The sequence below is a fragment of the Equus caballus genome, chromosome 21 (assembly GCF_041296265.1).
Source record: "Equus caballus isolate H_3958 breed thoroughbred chromosome 21, TB-T2T, whole genome shotgun sequence".
Lineage (NCBI taxonomy): Eukaryota > Metazoa > Chordata > Mammalia > Perissodactyla > Equidae > Equus > Equus caballus.
Genome location: NC_091704.1, coordinates 45153889 through 45177153, shown reverse-complemented (window position 1 = coordinate 45177153; position 23265 = coordinate 45153889). Strand labels below are relative to the sequence as shown.

The following is a 23265-nucleotide window of genomic DNA, read 5'->3' as shown; positions in this document are numbered from 1 at the left end:
ACCTGGGGAGCTTTTAAAAAAGTGCCCACCCCATGTTCTGAATCACTTGTTCTGTGGAGAGGCCCAGGACTCAATAGCTTTTAAAGTGTCCCATGTAGGTTCAAGCAGAGAGAATCATCATCTAGAAACTAGGTTGACTCTAGATGGAGGGATAGATCGTGAGAATAAAAGGCAGAATGTGAGGAGAAGATTGAGCATCACACGTTAGCAAATTTTGCCAATTAAACCCTCTTCCTAGCACCCACTGGATTTCACCCATAGCAAAGACACCAACCCTAATGTTTGGGGAGCCACAAGATAGCCTAAGGGTCTGAGTTTTATCTGGGGACCAGGCTAGTTGGTACAGAAAGGGAAGAGGAAAGTGTTCTTGTTTAGATCAGTATTGCGTCCTCTAAGAGCTGGGCTTGTCCTCTCTGCCAAAGCCCCAGGTTGAGCTCCCCCTCAGTTTTGGTTCGACCTTCCACCTTTGCAGAGGCCTGTCTCTCAGGTCTGGGGCACAGGGCCATGTCCTGGTGGACTCTGACTTGGTAGTCAGGACTCCTGGTAGTAGGCGGGCTTTGGTTGTTGGCTAATATTTTGTTGAGTCACTTGCTTACTCAACCTTATGTAAGTTTTAGTTCTTAAACCTCTTGCCCTCCAGCTTGTAATTTCCTTGATAGAGTCAGCTTTCCTGCCTCCTGCTCCTCCTAGTTCAGCTTTGCAGGTATCTGCACAAGACATCCTTCCATAGCCATCCCGGAGAAAGGGCAGATAACTGTTCCTGGTAGTTTTGTCCAGGACAGTACTTACTGAAAAGAAGACAGCAAATTTAGATTAGCAGCTTAGCCACAACTGTAACCACAGTAATAAATTTAGACTTTTTGTCGATGAGATATTTATTATGTAAAGAGGAGATGGCCAGAATGTTATTTTCTCTTCTTTCTCTCTTGTTTTTAATTGTGGTATAATATACATAAAATTTATCATTTCAACTGCTTTGAAGTTTACATTTCAGTGGCATTAAGTGTATTCATAATGTGGTGCAACCATCATTATCTAGTTCCAGAAATTTTTCATCACCCCAAAAGGAAACCTTGTACCCATTAAGCGGTGACACCATTAGTCTGCTTTCTATCTCTGTGAATTTGCCTATTTTGGATATTTTATATAAGTGGAATCATACTATATGGTGCCCTTTGTGTCTGGCTTCTTTCACTTAACATAGTGTTTTTAAGGTTCATCCTTGAAGCGTGAATCAGTACTTGATTCTATTCTCTTTTAACAGTAGAAATGCACACAGCAATTATACAAAAATCACTACCCCTGTTTTGCAGATGATAAAACTAAGGCTCAGATAATACAGCAATCCCTGAATTAACTCTAGAACCCGTTCTAACAGCTCTACCTTTGCACTTGCAAGTCCACCATTTTTTTCTTCGATGGCACTTACCTAGAAAGTTAGAGGAACTATATGAAAAAGGAAGAGGAGCAAATGATTTTTTTCAGTGCAAGATTTTCCGTAAGTAATCATCTGTTAACATTTAATTTTTCTGCTTGGAATATTCCTTTTGATGATTAAAGTTATTAACTGATAACTATAAGAGTTTAATTTTCAAAGGCACCGTGGAATTAAATCCATCTGGCTTCGTATTTTCATTCAAATCTAATGGTCTTAGTATTCAGAATTGGAGGGGAAAGAGCTGTGGGGCTGGAAAATATCTCATATGTCTTTGGTGTCAGGTAACAACGCAAGGCCAAGAGATCTGTTTTAACAGTGAGCCCCAAGCAGCATTGTTCTCTCGGCTTCAGCTGTCTCACTTTTGGAATCCTGCTCTGCTGTATTTGGGTTGGTCTAATCTCAGCATTCTTGCCTGAGCACACAGGTGTCTCCCTCACACTCGAAAATGTTTCTCAAGTTATGGAGACTTTTTCATTGTAGTTCCTGTTCTTTCCATATGCATTTGGTTTGGTAGCATGTGGACTGGTAACTTCCTAGGAGTGGTTCTGATTTCATGACAGACCAACATGGTGTGTCACCTTTGCTGACCCTCTTGGCTCCACCAGCCGCATGGAGCTTGCAGGGCCAGCGTGTGTTTGTGGGCGTGTAAGGAATGTTTTGCATTTGTCTCTAAAGGGCGAGACTGGATCATCCACTTGAAAGTTAGGTCCTTGGCAGCACTTGGCCTCATTCTGTGCCTGCTCATGAGGATTCGCCCTTCAATTTATACACCTCCATGTCAAAATCAAGCTGGAGGCCTGTTTTCTAGCTAGGCTTTGTGATAACCCATTTTGTCTTTTTGCTCAGTAATATGCAATGTTTCCCGGTTGCCTGACAGCCTAGAGTCCTGATGGTGGCTTTCACTGTCCTCCCACTGGCCCCACCCTTAGCTAAACATTCTCTCAAGCTTGCCTTCTACTGGAGGGGAGGCTGTCTGCTGTCTGCCCTCCCCTCGTGTGGGAGTGTCCAGATGTTGGCCCAGCTTCTATGTCCAGTCCAGAATGACTTCCTCCCTCATCTCCTCAGTCCTTTTTTGATTTTTCTTCTCTTTGAAATACTGGAATCTTGATTTAGAACTTGATGTATTTTATTGCATTGAAAGAACAAGAACAACAGAAACATCTCTATGGCTTAAGAAACATCTTTGTTTTCTGAAAGACTTGCATCCCTTACAACACCGTAAGCCCCCTGAGGACAAGGATTCTATGATTGGTGGTGTTGTGTTGGTCTTTTCCACTGTTCCAGGCACAGAAGAAGCATTCAGTTGGTATTTGTGGGAAGTGAATTTTGAGCACGGTTCTTAAGGAGAAAACATTCTCTCTTTGCTGTTAAAAATCTCATGGATAAATTAATTAGGAGGGAATTAACTTGGGGTTCGAGAGGAAAAGAGCTGTCCTGGTGAACATCACAATGTGACACTTCTACTCTCCCAGCTTCCAGAGCAATTTAAATACTCAGCCTTTCCTACCTAGAGAACCAGATGACCCAGAAAGTCCCAAGAATGAGGCAGTGGAGGCAGCCATGTCGGCAGACATTCTCCAGAAGCCTCCATAACCCGAGGTCAATAACCAGATGGGTGGTTTGGTAATTCTTGAGACTTTTCAGTTTCATGCTGGAATATTTCCTTTAGGATAGATAAGAAACCTTGCCTGAAAGTTTTCTCTCTCTCAAACTGATCAAAGAGGGGTTAAAAAAAGTGAAACCAATTGTATGACTGGAATTCATTTAGGAAAGAGTAAAAGAAGGGTGGTGTCTTGGGTCAGAAGAGAACAAAACAAAACAGGGCAGAGTTATAGCCGCAGGCTGTGTTTATGGAGTCAGGCTTGGCTTCCCTCAGCCCATCTGTTCTCTCTCCACGTGGAGGTAAGGAAGTGGGAGGCTGCCATTGCCGGAAAACCTTACCGTAGAACGGTCTAATTGTTTCAAGATGGTTTCCCCTATATTTGGATGTGCATTTAATTAAAGTTGTGTGTGTTTGTCTTAGGAACAACCAGACTAAATAAAATCACTGCTGGGACTGTAGTGTTTGAAGAAATACCACCCAGGCATGTGTGTATAGACCTAACATATATATATGTATACACACACACACACACACACACACACACACACACACACACATATATTAGGATATGTACATATATCCCACATTTCAGAAACCTGATTTTTTTTCACTTTGAAAGCAAGAACTTGTGCAAGTATTTTTAGATACCTCTGTGGAGCTTAAATATAAAATAGGGAAAGTAGTCCTTGAGTTCTGCAAATCAGTGTGTTAAGGGACTTCTCTGGCTGGTGGGTTGCTGCACTTTTGTCCCTCTGTTTTCTCAGAGTTGAGATGTATTAGATATTTCATACCAGCAGTTCAGTCTTGGAAATCAAGTCATACCACCCGTCAGCCTTCTCCAGTTCTTCTCACATACAGCTGTGAAACTAATTTCCCTAAAACCACTACACTACGTATTTTGTGTGTAATTGTGGTCTCCTCCCTACGAAATCATCTTCTAGGCAAAATCACGCTCTGCCTTTCCTAAGACCTGTTGATATTGACAGTGGGATAAACTGAAGGATATAATTGCTCTTTAGCATATCCTCTCTGCTTTTGGTCACATAGATTTTTGAAGGTGATACAACCTCTGTTCATCCCTTGCAAATAGGCCCAAATGTTTGTTTCATTAATCGACAGGCACAGGTACTCCCTGAGTCTAAAATGTTCAAAACTCTGTTGTAAGCACATCCATAAGAAGGAGAAAATATGATTCTTGCATACAAGATGCACAGCATCTAGCTGAGAAGACAAGACCAACAAAAGTCCTGGAGAATAATTAAGTGCTAAGCGGTAAAATACCAACTCTAAAGGATTTAAGGGGGGGAGAGAGGATCACACACTGGGGTAGCTAAGAAATGCTTCCTGCCTGAGGTGTGATGTGAGGTGTGCCTTGAAGAATGGATCAGGACGATTTGGGCAGGCACAGGGGAAGAGGACAGTGTAGGTGTTGGTAACAGCATGAATAGAGGCCATCCCAAATGGGAAAGACAAACAGTGACACCATGGCCATTGCTTCTTTCCCTTCAAGGGCTTATCAAAGCAGTTCAAGTTCAGGACTCCACTTGACACTAACTAGATCAGCAGTTAACTTGGCTCCCATTAGAATTACCTGGGCAGCTTTGGAAAAAATGCTGGGCGCCACCCCCAGAAATTCGTATTTAATTGGTGTGGGGTGCAGTCTGGGCATGGGGGTTTTAAAGCACCACAGGTGATTTGAATGATCAGTCTAAACTGGGAACCACTGCGCTAGACACTCCACGTGAGACCCCAGGTGCCCCAAGCCCATAGGTTACAGGTGGCCTGAGGAAGGCCCAGGGAGTCCAGGAGAAATTTTTTCTAGCATACACATACATACAGATATGTGCATATATATATATATATATATATATAGTGCACAAAATAAAATGAAAGGTAATTTTTGGCTTAAAGTGAGTTATATTAAAGTAGTATGATTCACAAGGTTTTTAAAGGGAAATAGTGTTATATATTAAAACTGAACAGATCTTGTTGCAAAAGGAAGACTTGTACCACAGAAGTGGTGCAAATTGATGAGAATAGATCTTGAAATTAAGAAGTACATTGATAAAATATTGATGGGATCACGGGATTTTTCATTTTGAAACTGTTTTCAAAGTTGGATTAGTATGTTGAGAAAGAAGGCTCTTAGACGCTTGGATATGTCATTGTTGCTCAGGGTGGAAGCCGTCTGGCTTTGCTCCTCCCTCCTGTCTGTGGGCCGTGCCCTCCAGTGGCTGGACCTACCGCTGCATGCGGAGGTCAGGAGAGCCTGGGAAATGGAGCTCTCTGTGATAGAGAGCAGAGCAGGGGCAGACGGGCGTGGATCTCGGCCCACACAGCAGCGACCTCCCCTCAGTCTAACCCCATGAGAGAGGGCACCTGGAGCAGAGGCTCTCACGCTGACAGCGACCAGACGCTTCCCGGGTGGAGGCACGCAGGATCACTTAGCACGTGCTTCTCATTTAGAGACTCTCTTGCCTCCCCACTGGATCCCTGAAATTCACATCTTCCAAAATGCCGCCACCACCACCCCGTCCCACCGAGTCTTGGGTATCATTCAAGGCCCAATTTGCCATCTCTTTCATGAAACCTTTTCTGATTTCCAAAGTGGGTGACATCTCTTCTGGAATTAGTGTGAATCCCCCACTCTAGGCTCTCGATACTAGAGTCTGAGGGTCTATCATGAATACAAGAAACAAATCATTTGCCCTATGGAGATTTCATAATTCCCCAAGTGCAATTTCCAGACCGCATTTATGAAACGAAGAAATAGAGCTGACGCTCGGCTTAAGTGTGGTCTTTCCTCTCAGTGTCTCCTGCCTCCTGTCCCCAGAAGTAGCACTGCTGATTGTATTAGCACATCATGAGCCTTTCAAGGACAGTAATCCTATTTTTACAGCCTTTATTTTTTTTATGCCAGTCATCTTTTATTATATCTATCTGACACATTTAACAGGAAAAGGCAGCCAGTGTTTCCATTTCTCAAACTTTCTGCCATGTGGTTCCTACCGGAAGCAGTGATCAGAGTCCCTGTTGGCACTGCCTTTGCAATAGCTGAAAGCCAGGGGGTTTCTCTCTGGGCCGACAGGGTTGATGCCCACTGGCAGAGGAGAATTTAGTTTTTCAAGGCTTTCATAACTAGAAGCTATTAGACAGTACTGCTTTCCTTACCTTCAGATTATAATCTGAAATGGGAATCCAGATCTTTTAATCCTATTGTTAGGATTGTCCCACTGAAATATTTGGTGTGGGCTAAGCCTCATTTGAGCTCAGTGACCTCGTTAGAATTTAGATGTTGCAGCAAATAAGTGCTGGGTTGGAATCATAGACTTTTAAAGCTAAAAAGGGCTTCGGTGATCATATGGACCAGATGTGTAAACTGAGGCTGGTGAATTTGAGTGACTTTATTGTCCCATACTTGGGGACGGCAGAGCTGAGACCTAAACCGAATACTGACTTTTCGTTCATACTACTTTCAACTATGTGAGTGATCCGAAAAATTAAACGTGCATCAGAATCACCTGGGGGGGCTTATTAAAACATTGCTGGACTCCACCCTCAAGTCTGGGCAGGATCCTAAGAATTTGCATTTCTAACAAGTTTCCTGTTAATAGTGATGTTACTGGCCTGGGGATCACACTTTAAGAATCACTGTACAACATGATGTTGGGAAGCAAAATCAAGCTTATAATAACATACCATAAAGGACACAGCGTCTCTCTTAAAAGCTTACATTACAACCTGAGAATAATGGTTATGCTAGTTTATTGGGTGTGCTTTAGTTTAAGGAAACTCTAAATAGAAACTTCACGCTTAAGAAGCAAATTCAAAACTAAAGATTTGCATTACCTAAAAAAAAAAAAATTGCTTCTCTGTGCTAGGACAATTGCAATAGGCAATACAAAGTCTTCGCCCTCATGCAGACAGACAATAACATATGCCTCTTTGATGTAACGTCAGGTGCATTGAAGAAAATGAAGAGGCCAGGGGCCACTTTCAATAAACCTGGGAAAGGAAGGCCTCTCAGAGCAGACATCTTCATTTGAGCAGATCCCTGAATGGAATGAAGGACCGAGCCATGCACTTTTCTGGAACTGTTCTCCTGGTGGAGGGAACAACAAGGCAAAGTCCCTGAGGTGGGAGGGTGCTTGATGTGCCAAGTGAATGGAGAGAGCTAGAAACTGAGGTCAAAGAGGGAGCCCGGACCTCCTCATGTAGAGCCTGGTGAGCCATGGAAAGGACTTTGGATTAAATACTAAATCTAAATAATTTCCCTGCTTTGTTTTAATGTGATTTAATATTTTTTTTTTCTCTCCAGAAGGATGTCTTATAAAAGGAATGCAATAAAAATACAGGCGATTTTAGGTGGTAGGGAAATGCTGAAACTCTCAAGGATTATGGAAAGCTGGTTTTTATCTTGAAGTATTCCTGAGTCTCGCTGACAGTGGTGACCCCTCTCTTAGAAATAAAGGGCTTTAGGGGCCGGCCCCGTGGCGCAGCAGTTAAGTCCGCACGTTCCGCTTCTCAGCGATCCAGGGTTCGTCCATTCAATCCCGGGTGCAGACGTGGCACCGCTTGGCAAAAGCCATGCTGTGGCAGGCAACCCACGTATAAAGTAGAGGAAGATGGGCACAGATGTTGGCTCAGGGCCAGTCTTCCTCAGCAAAAAGAGGGTTGGCGGCAGATGGTAGCTCAGGGCTAATCTTCCTCAAAGAAAAAAAAAAGAAAGGACTTTAAAAGGAAAGGAGGGAGATGGGGTTATATTTAGAAGAAATTGCTCTTAAAGTCAGGCCAGTGAATTCAAGTCCTGAAGCATTTCCTAACTTCTCTGAGCCTCAGTGTCTTCATCTATGAAATGAGGATGTTGGACCAGTTTATCCTTCTAGAACCTTCTAAGGCACTGGAAATTCTAGGCTTGGCCAGGGCTGGTAGTGTTTGGTGGATGCTCATTTCTCTGTGTGGGTGTTGGTTTGCTTGATTCGGGCGGTGAAAATCAGTTGCAGAGGCAGAGGAGAAATTGGAGACCCAATCATGGTAGCCAGCCTGTCACATCCTTGACCTCATTCTGCTAGCTCTCTTGGTGTCAGGAGCTGGTGTAGTATTGAAGGAGACAAGAAAGAGTTTGGTTTGAGTGAAATTTTCTGTGAATGAATATGCCTAAAAAAAATCAGTCTTCTAAAAGTAGCCTTGTGAGTTTATATCTCCTCCAAATCTATGTCTCAGCTGGTGCTCAGAAACCAGAAGAATTGTGTTTATTACTCTGAACGATAGAAGGAACTTTCTAGGCCATCCCTCATGGGCTTTTGAATAGCAACAGGTCAAATTCCCTTTGGGTTAAGAGCCTTGAGAAATAGCCCAGCCTCGTCCTGAGGTATTTATTTCTGGAAGTTTTGCACAACGTGCTGAGTGGTTTTGTAGGAAACAAAACCCCTGTTGCAGACCCTGTTTGCTGCAGCACTTGGGGTACATTCCCGTCTTTTTGAGAGCACCTAGCAACCCTAATCTGCCCCAGTGAAAAGCCCGCGTTTGCTTTTTGGCCAAGTACTTCCATTTTTTTAGTTTAAATTTTGTTTTTTAAAGAGCAGCACAGCCCATAACTTATATTCTATAGCGTTTCACAGTGTACAGAGTGATTTAACCAACATCGCCCTTTCTCAGCGTGGAGTGAAGGGCCGACTTTGAAGGCAGGATGCCCAGGTTAGTATCCAGCCTCTACTTAGTCATTCTGGGACTCTGGGCAAGTTACTAAATTTCTCTGTGCCTCCGTAAAATGAGGATAATAGTTACCCTTCCCCTAGGCTTGTTGGGGGATGTAATAGTTAAACGTAACTGGTACATTGTGGTTCAATAGATAAGCTGCTATTATTGTTGATGATGTTGTTATTTAATTGCCTTAAACTTGGTGTAGAGGTGAGGGAACTGAAGTTAAGTACCTCGGTCAGGATGACACGGCAACAAGGCGGCAAACCCAGCCGTGGTACCCTGGCCTCCTAGGCCACTCTCTCTGCCCCTCCTGCTGCTTCCACTGCACCTTCAGGCTGCCATCCAGCTGCCGTTTGAGGTTCCTGGGGACACAGTGGGTTGACCTTCTCTTGGGGGCAGAGGGAGATAGGGAGGGGGAGAGATGGGGAGTCACAAAACTCTGAAGCACAGAAACCTTGGGAACTTTCCAAGTGACAAAAGCAGAGAAATTCCAAATATCAATAAACAGCAAAGGATCAAAGTCTTAGTATGTAAATCTTCAGGCTGCTCTATTTCTGCCTTTTAGTTACATCTCTGTGGAAGGGCCCATCTGAGCTTTTATAAGCAAAGCTCAACATTCCCTATTATAATGAAACTTAAAACAGCATAGATTTTTTGTGTTTTTGTTGAACATACCCATGAGAATGCTTTTAAGCCGAAGGGGATTATGTTTTCAAAAGAACTTCGAAACAATGGGTGCCTTGGTAAAAATGACGGTTTGAGGTTCTTGTTCCCCACTTAGAGCAGGGCTTCTCAAACGTTAATATGCGCGTGAATCAGCTGGGGAACTTGTGAAGTGCAGCTTTTGATTCAGTAGATGTGGGGTGGGAACTGAGAGCCTGCGTTTCTAACAGGCTCCTGGTCCACAGACCGCTCTTGGGGCAGCCAAGACGTAGGCTATTGAAGTGCTGTCACTTCAGCTACACTAGAATCTGGAGAAGCTGCCCTGCTATCCCTAGGCAGTGACAAGTGTCCCTGTCACTGGGCATGGCGTTAGTGGAGTGGATAAAAGGTTTCTATACCCCTCCCTCCTCCACTGAATTCTTGACTTATCAAAGGAAGAGAAAAACAAACCAACAAGATCTCTCATAAAATCTATTACTGTAGAGACTCTTGAGTGGTATTTCTTGTCTTTAAAAAGGAAGGCCACATTTTTTAATAAGAAGTAAAAGCCTAGATAGAGACAAAAGCCGAGCCATGTTCCTAATTTGTTTTGCATTTTACTCTTTTATATTCCTTTAGGGGGAAATTTCAGCTGATAATTAACTGAAATAACTACTTCAAAGGGTTCATTAAGAAAGACTTAATTGTTTCTCCTCTGGAAATTTTAGGTTGTAATTAAAATTCTCATCTCTTAAACTAAAATTTGCCAGATGATAGAAAGTCTTGGCGGGGATGTGGGGAAATTGGAACCTCATATGTTGTGGCTGGGGATGTAAAATGGCACGGCGACTTTAGGAAACAGTTTAGTGGTTCCTCAGAGTTCAACATGGTTACCGTATAGGTCAGCGATTCCACTCCTAGTGTATACCCACTAGAATTGAAAACATCTCCACACAAACAGTCGTACATGAATGTTTTAGCGGTGTTATTCATAATAATCAAAAAGTAGAGAACAACCCAAATGTCCATAACCAATGAGTAGATAAATAAAATGTAATATTACATTTGGTCATACAATGGAAATTTTTTTTTTTAAAGATTTTATTATTTTTTTCCTTTTTCTCCCAAAGCCCCCCAGTACATAGTTGTATATTCTTGGTTGTGGGTCCTTCTAGTTGTGGCATGTGGGACGCTGCCTCAGCGTGGTTTGACGAGCAGTGCCACGTCCGCGCCCAGGATTCGAACCAACGAAACACTGGGCCACCTGCAGCGGAGCGCGCCAACTTAACCGCTCGGCCATGGGGCCAGCCCCCTACAATGGAATATTTTTAAGGGAGTAGTGATCCACGTTACAACATGGATGAACCTTGAAAACATTCCAAATGAAAGAAGCCAGACACAAAAGACCACCCATTGTATGATTCCATCTTTATGAAATGTATAGAATAAGCAAATCCACAGAGAAAGAAAGGAGATGAGTGTTTGGGGCTGGTGGGGCATGGGAATAGGGAGTGACTGCTAATGGGTACAGGGATTTTTTTAGGTCGATGAAAATGTTCTGGAATTAGATAGTGATTTTGGTTGCACAACTTGGAATATACTAAAAACAACTGAAGTGGACATTTTAAAATGGTAAATTTTATGGTGTGTGAATTATCTCTCAATAAAAAGGTTAAAATATCATGTTGTTTCCTCAGTCTTTGTTTAATTTGTTTGAACAGAATTGTATTTCAGCATTGTCCATTTGTTTTATGGATAATCACAGAGTTTCTGAACCTGGGTACTGTTGACATTGTGGACTAGATGGATGCTTGTGCGTTGTGGGGAGCTGTCTTGTGCGTTGTAGGATGTTTAGAAGTATCTCTGGCCTCTACACATTAAATGTCAGTAGACTCTGCTCCCTCCGCCCCCATCAAGAATCAAAAATATCTCCAGACATTGCCGCATGTCCCCTGGGTGGTACAAAATCACCCCCAGTTAAGAAGCACTAGCTTATCTTTAGTTTTCCTGCTAAAAGCTGAGGTCCAACTTTGTTTCATTCACCACCTTTCTGAGTGCTTAGAACAGTGTCTGGCACATAAACACTCTAGTATGGTAGTGAATATCTGAGTCAGTGAATATATTTGGCTATTGCAGTAGCAGCACTTATAAAAATATACAACTATAGAAATATCAAAACTCTCCCATACTTGGATTGTTCCAATGCCCTAGAATTAACATTGTCAAGAATATGGTCTATATTGGGTGCGGGGGTGGGGGGGTGTAATCAACATACTGTTGACTTTCTCCCACCTCCCCGAAGTCTGCAAACTCTTTATCTAGAGGTGTGCTCTTTTACCAGCTATCCAGGACACAGGCCGTTAGAGAGCACCCACCTAAATTAGTCGTATGCTGACCTGGGGCACCATCTGCTCCCTGAGCCTGAGGTAACCCCGCAGATGCCCTCCTGCCATCTAGATAGGGGGTGGCCCCCAACCTATCAGTCACCTGGACTGCCACCACAAAGGATGCCTCCCTTTATCAGTCACTGCCTAAGAAAGGAAGCCTATGCACTGTCATCTACGAATCCAGGTTCTGTCACTGGCTAATCACGTTTTTCCACCCAACCAAGCCCTACGTTCCACTGGAGCGTCTTAGTAAAAGTTGGCTGTGTTCTTGTTCACATTCAGAGCTTGAATGCTAATGACTTGCTGCTGCCAAACCCTGCTTTGGGGATTATCACTTCTGTGAAAGGTGCCAGAATGTGAGCAGCTCAAGTGTGAGCTTCACACAGGCTTGGATGGTTTTTTGTCATCCGCGACTGTCTACAGCTTTGTTCCTGAGTTTCCGTTCGGTGGAAATGCACATAGCTTTCTTGTTGTCATTCTCTCTCTCTCTCCTCTTTCTGCCTCCTACTTTTCTTTCCTTTCTTTCTCTCTTCCTTCTTTCTTCATTTCTTAAGCAATGGTGGTTCTGATTTAACTTCTGCTAGCCTGTTTTTTCTGAACATTGGGAAAAAGTGCAACATGTCCCCGACTCTGTGTCTTGCCTTGTGTTGGTGAGGCTGTAATAATTGGTGGCATTGTTTTGAGTGTTCACTACATGCTTCACGTTTTGCTAATTGCTTTTACATATGACTCATTCATTCCTCACAGCCCATTTTACAGATGTGGAAACCAAGATACAGAGAGCTCTTGTCTAAGATCACACCCTTATAAGTGGCAAAGTGCAGAACCCCCCAGCTTGTCTGAGCCCTTCCAGATTACATGTATTACCTCCCCAGTATGCACCCTCATCTGATTATATGTGTATGTCCTTCCTCTAAGCTTTAACAAAGCTATGTTGGAAGTTTTAATTTTTCAAAATCATGGATATTAGGAATAAGGACCAGATTTCCTGAAGTTAAAACCTTAAAATGACTAGATATCCAAATTAAATACACAAAAGAAATAACAATTTAATTTTCCCGTGTTGTCCTTCTGTGCAATGGCATTTACAGTACAATGTATACCACTCCTGGTGACGAGCTGCTTCTAGGCACAGGGGTTGGGGGATGAACGAGAAAGAAGACAGCAGCTGCTGTCGTCCAGCAGGATTCTCTCTGAGGAGAATTAACAGAACGGCCCAGCTCTGTTTGTTGGTAGTTGGTTGCTGTTCAAATGGAAGATGTCTAGATTGAACGTATAAATGCTACTGTAACATAAAGGACGAGGGGTTCTTAGGGAGTTGCTGACAGAGTCATTTCGTTGTTGAATTTGTGCCTTATTTCTTTTGTATTTGCACACCTTTCATGAAAACAAGACGAAACTCCATCAGTGCACCGACCATTTTGGTTTTCTTTTATGTGGTAATTGATTTAGCAAACTCAGGTTATAGACACTATGTCCTAAGTTAGGTAGTAGAATGATTGCCTGACTAAAATCCTATGGCAATGATAGATTATTAGATAAAAAGATAGGATATTTTTAAGGAATTAATCAATAATCAATAGATATCAAAATAACTATATGTTTTGATAGTTATTCTTTCCTGTTTTTATATTTTCTCTTTTGAAGTCTGGCCCTCAGATTTTCTTTTAGCGTTTTTTTTTTAAAGCATGGGTGAGCCCCATGCTCACCCTTTTTTTTTTTTTTTGCAGAAGAAGATTTGTCCTGAGCTAACATCTGTTGCCAATCTTCCTCTTTTTTTTTTTCCCTCCCCAAGGACCCCCAATGCATTGTTGTATATTGTAGTTGTAAGTCCTTTCTAGTCTTCTGTGTGAGCTGCTGCCATAGCATGGCAATTGACAGATGAGTGGTGTGGTTCTGTGAACCGAATTTGGGCTTCTGAAGCAGTGAGAGCACTGAACTTTAACCACTAAGTCATCAGGGCTGGCTCCCACAGACTTTTTTTAATAGTAGAATATAGTGTAGAGTAGCATATATAGTATATATTGTATAGAGTAGTATATAGTATGTACAATATCTATATATGTATCTATATAGATATGTGTCTATATAGAGAGAAAGAGTACAGACTATAGTATATGGTACTGAAGATTTTACTAAACCTTCTTTTACTTCTAATTCATTACTGAACAACTCTTGTTATTGCACAGGACATGCCCGTGGAACTTAGAAACACTTTCCCAATTGTAGAACACAGTTGTAGCGTGTACAACTGTGTGAGCCCAAAGGTGTTGTGGGTAGGGTATTGGTTATTCTTTCAAGACCGAATCCACAGTTTAAAATCTGAATTTTAGCTTTTCTTTATTGCCTATGGGGCATTCTAGACTGAATACTGGCTCTTACTAAAGTCAGTTGTTTTTCTTATCCTTGGAGAGGTGTATTCTTGAATCTTTTAAACTAGTTCCTGCTTTCCCCTAAGACTATATGAGAAGACTCTTAAAGTCAGTTGTCATATTCTGTACAATTAAAGTCATATGGCACATTCTTCTCTCAAATCATTTTAGCCAAAATGCCCAAGTATCTTAAATAGTCAACTCAATTATATGCAGAGTCGAAACTTTTTCTTTTTAAAGCCTGAATTTGCCCTTTTAAATATTTAGTCAAATAATATTCACAGGAACCTAAGAGTTCATCCTGTGGATGATCACACACAAAATACCCAACGTTGGTGTCATTCAAGGCCTCCACAGGAAACGGGTAGCACCCTCAAATAGGATAATTGATGGAAGTTTAAGAAAGGAACTATTTACAAATTTGTGACTGGATTGATTACACCAGCAAGGTTGGGAAAGTAGCCCTGGGCTACTAACAGTGGGAATCCGTCTGTGCTCCTGACCTGAAGAGGGAGGCAGGGAGAGACAGCAGTTGCCAAAATCCAGAGGGAGCTGCAGCTGTCGCTTTAGGAGAGCTGGCCCGCAGAGCAGTGAACTCCATAGAGGAAGATAGCCACTGCCAATGCACGGCCTGGCAGGGAGGGAGTGGAGGGGATAGGACCCTGAACTCCATTCTCTCAACCTCCTGGCTCTTGTAAGTGTCTTCCATTGGCCGGACCCAACCAAAAGCCAAAGGGCAACGCAGCCCATTGGATGTAGTTCATTAGAGGTCTGCTTCCTGGGCCACAGACCCAGGGGTTGAAGGTGGCGGGCAGATCTGGAGGGACAAACAGAGGATGCACAGCATTAGTGAATATTCCCCAAGACCAGGCTTAGACATAGTGTTTCCTGGCTTTGCTCCCATTTCCCAGAAATGCCAATCAGCGAGAAGGAATGATGATATATAGTGGAGTTCCTTGTCTGTCTCGAAAATGCATCAGAAACTTCTGGCTAAAATGCTCAAGTCTTCCCTTTCATGCTTATCCCCATGCCTGTGTATCTTAGAAAGTAGAGCAGCAACGTTTATGTGATGTCAGAACACAATAAACATCTGGAAATGTCTTCTCTGAGAGACACCTGAAATAATGACATATTTAATTGAATCACATCAACTGAGAATGATTTTACTAGCTAAAAATACATTAGATTATATGGTGTAAAATTACAAATACAGAGAGCCTTATATAATTAGCTATTTCTAATTATATTTGTTTGTACTTTGTTCGTTTTATCTGTAAGACCAGTGACAGCTGAAGTTTTAGGTAAAATATATGAGGAGAAAATTATGAATTTGAAAAAGACTTTCATTATCGTGTTTTCTCAGCAGGATGCAATATTCTGTAGGAGTATAGTTGGAGAATTCCCAGAATAGAGGAAAAAGTCACTTTCTAATCTAAACTCTAATGTGAGAGGCAGAGCAAAGCAAAATCTCTCTCACGTACACACACACAATTTACTTAATCATATGCAGTGAAACCTTAATTAACTGGATCCCTCAATAAAATATGTTACAGCCATCAAAGGTGGGTTGATTTAGGTTGATATCAGGGATTTCATTTTAAAAAGCAATGTCTTGGGGGCTGGCCCCACGGCCGAGTGGTTGAGTTCTTGCTCTCTGCTTCGGCAGCCCACGGTTTCCAGGTTCGGATCTTGGGCGCAGACCTAGCACCGCTCATCAGGCCACGCTGAGGCGGTGTCCCACATACTGCAACTAGAAGGACCCACAACTGAAAATATATACAACTATGTACAGGGGGCTTTGGGGAGAAGAAGGAAAAATAAAATCTAAAAGAAAGAAAAAATTGGGGCAGGCCCTATGGCCGAGTGGTTAGGTTCACGCGCTCTGCTTCGGCAGCCCAGGGTTTTGCCGGTTCAAATCCTGGGCACAGACCATGCTGAGGCAGCGTCCCACATGCCACAGCTGGAAGGACCCACAACTGAAAATATGCAACTGTGTACTGGGTGGCTTTGTGAGAAAAAGGAAAAATAAAATCTTAACTAAATAAATAAATATAAAAAGAATAAAAAGCAACGTCTAAGACAGTGTCTTCATAGGATTCGATATTGAGCCCAGCTTCCTAACACCTCACTTCTGCTTTGTAATGATTATGGACCTTCCAAATAATGATCCTAATGCCCTACAACTCCCAAATCATCATCGAATAGCACATCACATTCATCAGACATTTATCAATGTACAGAAGTGGTGTCAATAATGCTTCATTGTCACGTGTCTGCAATTCCAACCCCCTATAAATATAGGGTACAATCCAGAGGTCATCCCAGAAGCCTCAGACTAGAAAAAATATAAATATCATATGGGGAGGGGCGTTAGTAACGAGAAGGGGCACATGGAGAGCTTGTGGGGTGCTAGCCAGAGATAGGAAGAGGGCTTTTGGATCTCTGGCCACGTTCTGTTTCTCTATTAGTATGGGAGTAAAATGGGCATGTTCCATTTGCGAAAATTTAGCAGGCTGTACAGTTGTGATACGTGTAGTTTTCTTTACATATGTTATCCTTCCGTCAAAAGTTATATATCCAAAAAAAGTTATATCTACACACATGCTCTGTGTGTGTGTGTGTGTGTGTGTGTATACGTGCTTATCATTCATCCTAGTACTCTTAGCCTTAGCAGAGAATGTGGCTACCCTCTTGTCCAGGGAGTTTTGATTTCTCCCCTGGTCATAGGAGATAGCAGAGTGAACGGCTTAGAAGCAAACGCACAGACATTAAGAAAAGAAGATAAATATTAATAAATATCAGGGTTTAATGATCTGGGACATTTAGATTAATAGCCTGGAAAGCATCGTTCAATGGTTAAGGTTTTTAGTGGTGACTTAAGTCTTCAAGAGCAATTAAATTATGTAACTAAGGCTGGAGAAATTTTAGAAACCTTCCACCAAGATGTGTTATAAAATAAATGATTAGCTGCGTAAAAGTGAACTTCACTTATTGTGAAATTAAGCTACCCCAACAATGCTGAAAACAGAGGTAGTATTGGACTGGCTTTGGGGAGGTTCTTTTGGTTAAGCTGAATTTAATCAGGAATTCCATTGAAACAAGTCACCGTGTTCCCAAGTCATTCTAGAGGATCAAAGTTGCACAGTAAGTGAGGTCACCTACAAAGTGGATTTTGACTGTAAAGAAACATTACACATAAATTGCTGACAAATGCAGAAAGAGTTAGTGTGATCAGAGCCAGGGCTGCTAAAATAACAGAATGTTAGAGCTGGATGGAACAGAGGAAATCATCTGATTCAATCCCCAAACTATACAGTGGAGGAAATCGAGGCTCAGAGAGGTGAAACTGACTTCCCAAAGCTTCCTAGCTGACGAGGGCTGCTTTGAGTCAGAACTGAAGTCTCCCCATCGCTGATCTGCGCACCCTCCCTCAGCCTAGTTCTCTGGAGCAGAGGCGTGGAGACAAGCGGGCTTAGGTTTGAATTGGTTTTGTTCTTAGATTTGCTAGTCGGGTATGACCTGGGCCCCAGTGACAGGTCCTGTCCTGTGAAAACATATCGCCTGGGTGTTAATTCGGAGGTACAGACACTAAGGTGCTGCACGGCACGTATCCTGAGAAGGTACCTCCCTAAACAGAACTGAGGCAGCGGAAGGAGCAGAGGGCTCCATAACTTCTCGCTGTACGGGGACACTGAGAAGAGGGAAGCCCTCCAGCGGGGGACCTTCCCAAGGGTTTTGGCCTTCTCAGCCTCTGGGCCCGAATGCCCAGTGGAACTGTGCTTTCCTTCTGCCTGTAGGAGTGCCCTTCACCCTTGGGACCTGCGGGGATGATTGGCATGGCATTTGGATGTTATGCCTTCTTTCAATGGCAAGTCTAAACATGCTGAGCATGGTTCGGACTCCCAAGTGGCACTGAGTTCTGGAGCATAACTGTGGGCCTTCTTTAATGCTGTTTGCCCCTGATGCAGTGTAGACACCTGGCCACCTGTAGAGCTAGTAATAGGACTCACCTCAAAAGGCTGTTATGCGAATGGAGAGAGAGAGAATGCATAACAGTGAGTAGTAAGATGCTTGGCACACATTAGCCACTTAACGAAAGTTGTATGTAACTATTGTTATTCAGCTACGTCACGGCTGTGGATTTGACATTGATGTTGTCCAAGAACCTTGACTATTATTTGACTTAGGTTTCTCTTTACAGAGTATATTACTTAAAAATAACAGCTTTGGGGCCGGCCCGGTGGCGCAGCGGTTAAGTTTGCACGGTCTGCTTCAGTGGCCCAGGGTGCGCCGGTTCGGATCCCGGGTGCAGACATGGCACCGTTTGGCATGCCATGCTGTGGTAGGCATCCCACGTATAAAGTAGAGGAAGATGGGCACGTATGTTAGCTCAGGGCTAGTCTTCCTCAGCAAAAAGAGGACTGACAGCGGATGTTAGCTCAGGGCTAATCTTCCTCAAAAAAAAAAAAAAAAAAAAAAACCCCAGCTTTGATGAAGGCACTAGACAACAGAAAAAGTTGATAAAGTCCTTATTTAGGAATTGAATCTTGTAGGGACTCTGACTCTTGTTTCTTAAAGAGACAATGTAGTTGAATCTTACTTTTTTCAGGCCTAGTATTTAGGTTAGAAGACCTAAGATCCAGCTCCTGCTCCATTACTTAATAAAAAGTATCAGTGAGCGAATTATCGGACCCCTTTGAGCCTCAGTTTCCTCATCTGTAAAATGAGGTTGATAGTAATACCCACCCTCTGGGTAGTTGTAGAGCTCAAGTGAGAGAAAGTCAGTGTACATGAAGAGGCAAAAAACGTTGTCAGAGAGGAACTCTAAGGAGGAAATCTTAAGGAGGTTGTGTTATCTTTTTTCCAGTTTTCATCTTGCTGCCACGAAAGGACACGTGGAATGCCTCAGGGTCATGGTTACACATGGCGTGGATGTAACAGCCCAAGATACTGCCGGTATGTGGTCTTTATTTCTTAAGTCAACAGACCAGCACAAGAGTAGGTGTCAAAAGGTGATGCATATTCATTGTGGAAATTTTACAATCTACAGATGAGCCAAAAGAAGAGCATAGCCTCACCTCCAGTAACTAGGCTCTGACGTGGTCTCATCGTTTGTGCCTTTACAAATGTGTTTTCATCTCATATGTGCTTAGTCAGCTGGAGACTGTATGCTTCTTATTCTCCCTTTTTAAAAATATTATTTTCTAAGACTATGTGTATGGACTGGGCAGTATTCCCTGTTTTTGTTTTTATGAATCGTGGTTTGAAGTGGTAAATGGAGTGAGTTGTTTAGGAGCTCATTTTGTCAGCTAGCTGAGATGAGCTCTGTGGACCGAAGCCATGATCCTCATCTGGACCAGTTGCCATGGTTCCCACTCCATCCTGTGTTTCAGTGTATGGAAATTACCTGGAAACTGGAAGGGAGGAAGAGAGGAAGAAGGGAAAGAGGAAAAGGGGGAAAGAAGGGGAAAAAAGAATAAACAGTGTACACGTACACACACACATACATATATATATATACTCAGTCTCTATGCTCTGGGATTCAAATTCCATTGTCCGGAGGTTGCCAGCAGCTAGTATTTTTATAAAGCTCCCCAGGTGATTCTTATGTGAAGCCAGTGTTGACAAATGATGAACAAGGAAAGTAGAGAGAAAAGGTAGTGTAATTTCATCTTTTATGAACATTGTCTGTGAGAAGAAGCCCCAGGGATCTCCAGCCTGGGGTTCTCCTCCTGCTGGCCACACCGATGGACCAAAGCAACTACAGATGGCTTTTTATTTCTCTAGTGCACTTGAAAATCTTTGCCTCCTAATAGGCTTTTGTTAGTTTTGATTAGAATATGAAATCAGCCTAACTCTGTAGTCTTTATCTAGGCTTTTCATTAATCCATGACAGATCTCTTTCCCTCCCCCAAAAAACACTGGCCACCTCAGAGTAGTCATCTTGGGGGGGGCGGAGGGTTGTCAATCAGGTATTGCAAGAATGCTCTTATTACTCAAAATATAATTGGAAAACTTGTGTTTCAGAATTGTTTTCAAAAAGTCTAGCACTGTTTTTTTCTCCTTTTTCTGAGGAAGATTAGCCCTGAGCTAACATCTGCTACCAATCCTCCTCTTTTTGCTGAGGAAGACTGGCCCTGAGCTAACATCCGTGCCCATCTTCCTCTACTTTATATGTGGCACGCCTGCCACAGCATGGCTGGACAAGCAGTCCACACCTGGGATCCAAACTGGCGAACCCCACGCTGCCGAAGCGGAGCATGCGAACTTAACCGCTGTGCCACCGGGCTGGCCCCACACTTTTTTTTTTTAATTTAAATATTCTCAGGGGCCTATTGGTGATGTAGTGGTTAAGTTCACGTGCCCCACTTCAGTGGCCCAGGGTTCTCTGGTTCAGATCCTGGGCGCAGACCTAGCACTGCTCGTCAAGCCATGCTGTGGCGGCATCCCACATAGAAGAACTAGAAGGACTTACAACTAGGATATACAACTATCTCCTTTGGGGAGGAAAAAAAAAAGAAATAAAAAAGAGAAAGATTGGCAATAGATGTTAGCTCAAGGCCAATCTTCCTCACCAAAAAAAATAAATAAATAAAAATTTAATATTCTCAGTGGTTGGGAATCTTTATTCTTTGAGAATAGATTTTTTTTTAGGACAGGGCAACAGCCACTTGAAGTCAAATCAGGTGAATGAGGCGTCAAACTGGTAGAACGATTTTTGGTTAAAAATAGGGAATGATTGCAGTAACAGAAATTTTTTCTTGAGTAGTGCCACAAGGAGCTCCAAAAATATTTTGAGAAATGGCAATACCAGTAGAAGAATGAATGGTTTCCCTAAGTGACTACCTTGAGGGAAATGCTAATTTATGTTGCACTAATTAAAGTCGTCGTTAATCCCAAGACCCAGTTATTTTCTTTGTTTTTAAAGTTTATTTTTAGTGCTTTTACAGTCATACCACATACACATAGAGCAGTATGGTTGGCTAAAGTACCCTTGATGAGATGTGTGTCCTCTTAAGAAGATAGAATTTCCTAAGAAAATCATAATGTAAACGGATTAGCTTGGAATGAATAAATTGGAGAAATATAGTTTTGTTTCACTGCACTTGATATTAAGAAATAGATTTTAGGGGCTGGCCTGGTGGCGCAGTGGTTAAGTGCGCACGTTCTGCTTTGGTGGCCTGGGGTTTGCTGGTTCAGATCTCGGGTGTGGACATGGCACTGCTTGGCACATGCTGTGGCAGGCATCCCACATATAAAGTAGAGGAAGACGGGCATGGATGTTAGCTCAGGGCCACTCTTCCTCCGTGAAAAGAGGAGGATTGGCAGCAGTTAGCTCAGGGCTAATCTTCCTCAAAAAAAAAAAAAAGAAAGAAAAGAAATAGATTTTAGACAGGAGTCTAGTTATTTCCGTCATAACCAAGCATCTCCTCTCCCTTATCATTTTATTATAGTGAAAAATATGTTTCTCTAATACATGCTCATTGTAGAAAATTGGGGAAATAGAGAAAACTATAAGGAAGATAACCAAAGCTTCTACTCCTACCAAGAAAAAATATTTACTATGTTGCTATATTTCCTTCTAGATTTTCCCTGGTATATTTTTTCATAGTTGAAATCACATTGTATAATAAACTCTACATCCTGCCTTTTTTCTTTTTCCTTAACTGTTCTACCAGTATCATTTCCCACACTAAAAGCTCTTAAGCAGCGTAGTTTTTGTGGCTATATAACACTGTGTGGGTAGAGTTTGTGTTTGCTACCAGATCCCTCATTCAGTTTTGAAGAGCCTGGTGACGTGTTTGGCAGTGAGACCTGGACTTCCCAGCACGGTGCCCGCTTCCTTGCTGACCGGATGACACTGCCTTCCAAGAAGCAACAGGAGAGGGGACACTGCGCACCCATCCACGATGCTTCTCTGGGCTGGTCAGTGGGAACTGCCACCGTCCGTTTTTTTTCCAACTCTGATTGAAATTGGTGGAATCCACCGCACTTTATGGCCCCAGAACATTGTCCAGGCATTCCATGAGTCAAAACTCTCTCAGAGCTGCCAGTCACTTCCCCCTCACCTACCATTTTCAGTCATGAGGTCGGCACTTTGGTCTGAATGAGGCACTAACTTCTCCCGATTTCTTCAGAACACGCCAAGAGAACACAGGAACAAGAGAAGGAAAAAGCTGTATGGAAATGTCTGTTCTGTTATCTGGAACACTTCTCAAACTTTTTTCTGTCACAACAAACAAGATAAATGTGAGGGCTTTTACTGCCCGTGCCTATGTCCTTCCTGTTGGCTGTAACACCCACCGCTTATCTCTCCTCTCAAGAAAGCGTGTCAGAAGCCAAGGGAAGGACAAAGACATTAGTCACCGGGCCTTAGTAGTCATCATTGGTCCAAAACACTTTTTATGGTGGTTAAGGGATGAATTAAATGGCTCAGCTCTTAAAGGTGGTATCTTTTCAGTAAAACTACCTTAAGAATTGCCATATTGTTACTGAGATACAGTCATCTTCAACCCCAACACCCTCTGAGAACTGGTCCAAAAACCTGTTACCATAAATCCTTCTGCTCCGTACAGCTTCGGAAAAAGCTTGCTTTCACGATATATCACACTGACCCTTTTTATTCTTTGTAGCCACAAAGTCTATGAGATGGTCAAACTGGTTCCGTTTCTTTTTAAAGTTGGAGAAGCAAAGAGTTTTTAGCGTCTATTTTTTAACCGCTGTCCTTCCATTTGAAATGCTTGGAAGTCTGAGCAGAGAATTTTCGTGGATCCTTTACAATCTTAGGAGCTTGTCAGAAGATAATGCCTTGGGTGTAGTTACAATGCGCTATCCACAATCTTATCATTTTAGATGGCCTTCGAGGCTTAGATGAGATGGTAGTGTGGGCGTGTTAGCAGCGCCCAGCACACAGTGAGGCTCACTGCATCCGGGTCCTCTATTATCATAGTTATTGCTCCTGCCCCCAGATCATCTTTCTTCTCTTTTACACGTGAGGCTTTTGAAAAGGTTTCACATCTTTAAGGAAAAAAAAAAAGTTTTGACAATCATCATGCCGACTGCTCTCATTGTATAAATGAGAAAAAGAAAACGCAAAGACTTGCAGAAGCTCATGACTTA

At 42.6% G+C, this 23265-nt stretch overlaps 1 protein-coding gene across 21 annotated transcripts in view; it reads left to right on the top strand.

The window, feature by feature from the left end:
• RAI14 (retinoic acid induced 14) overlaps positions 1-23265 on the top strand; it is a 138497-nt gene that overhangs the window by 85846 nt on the left and 29386 nt on the right. For 14 of the 21 annotated variants that reach the window (XM_070246335.1, XM_070246340.1, XM_070246339.1 and 11 more), the window contains one exon: positions 19013-19101. The exons of the other annotated variants lie outside the window; for them this stretch is intronic. In XM_070246335.1, coding sequence (XP_070102436.1) covers positions 19013-19101 — 89 coding nt within the window. The remainder of the gene's footprint in view (positions 1-19012; positions 19102-23265) is intronic. 21 annotated transcript variants of the gene reach the window in all.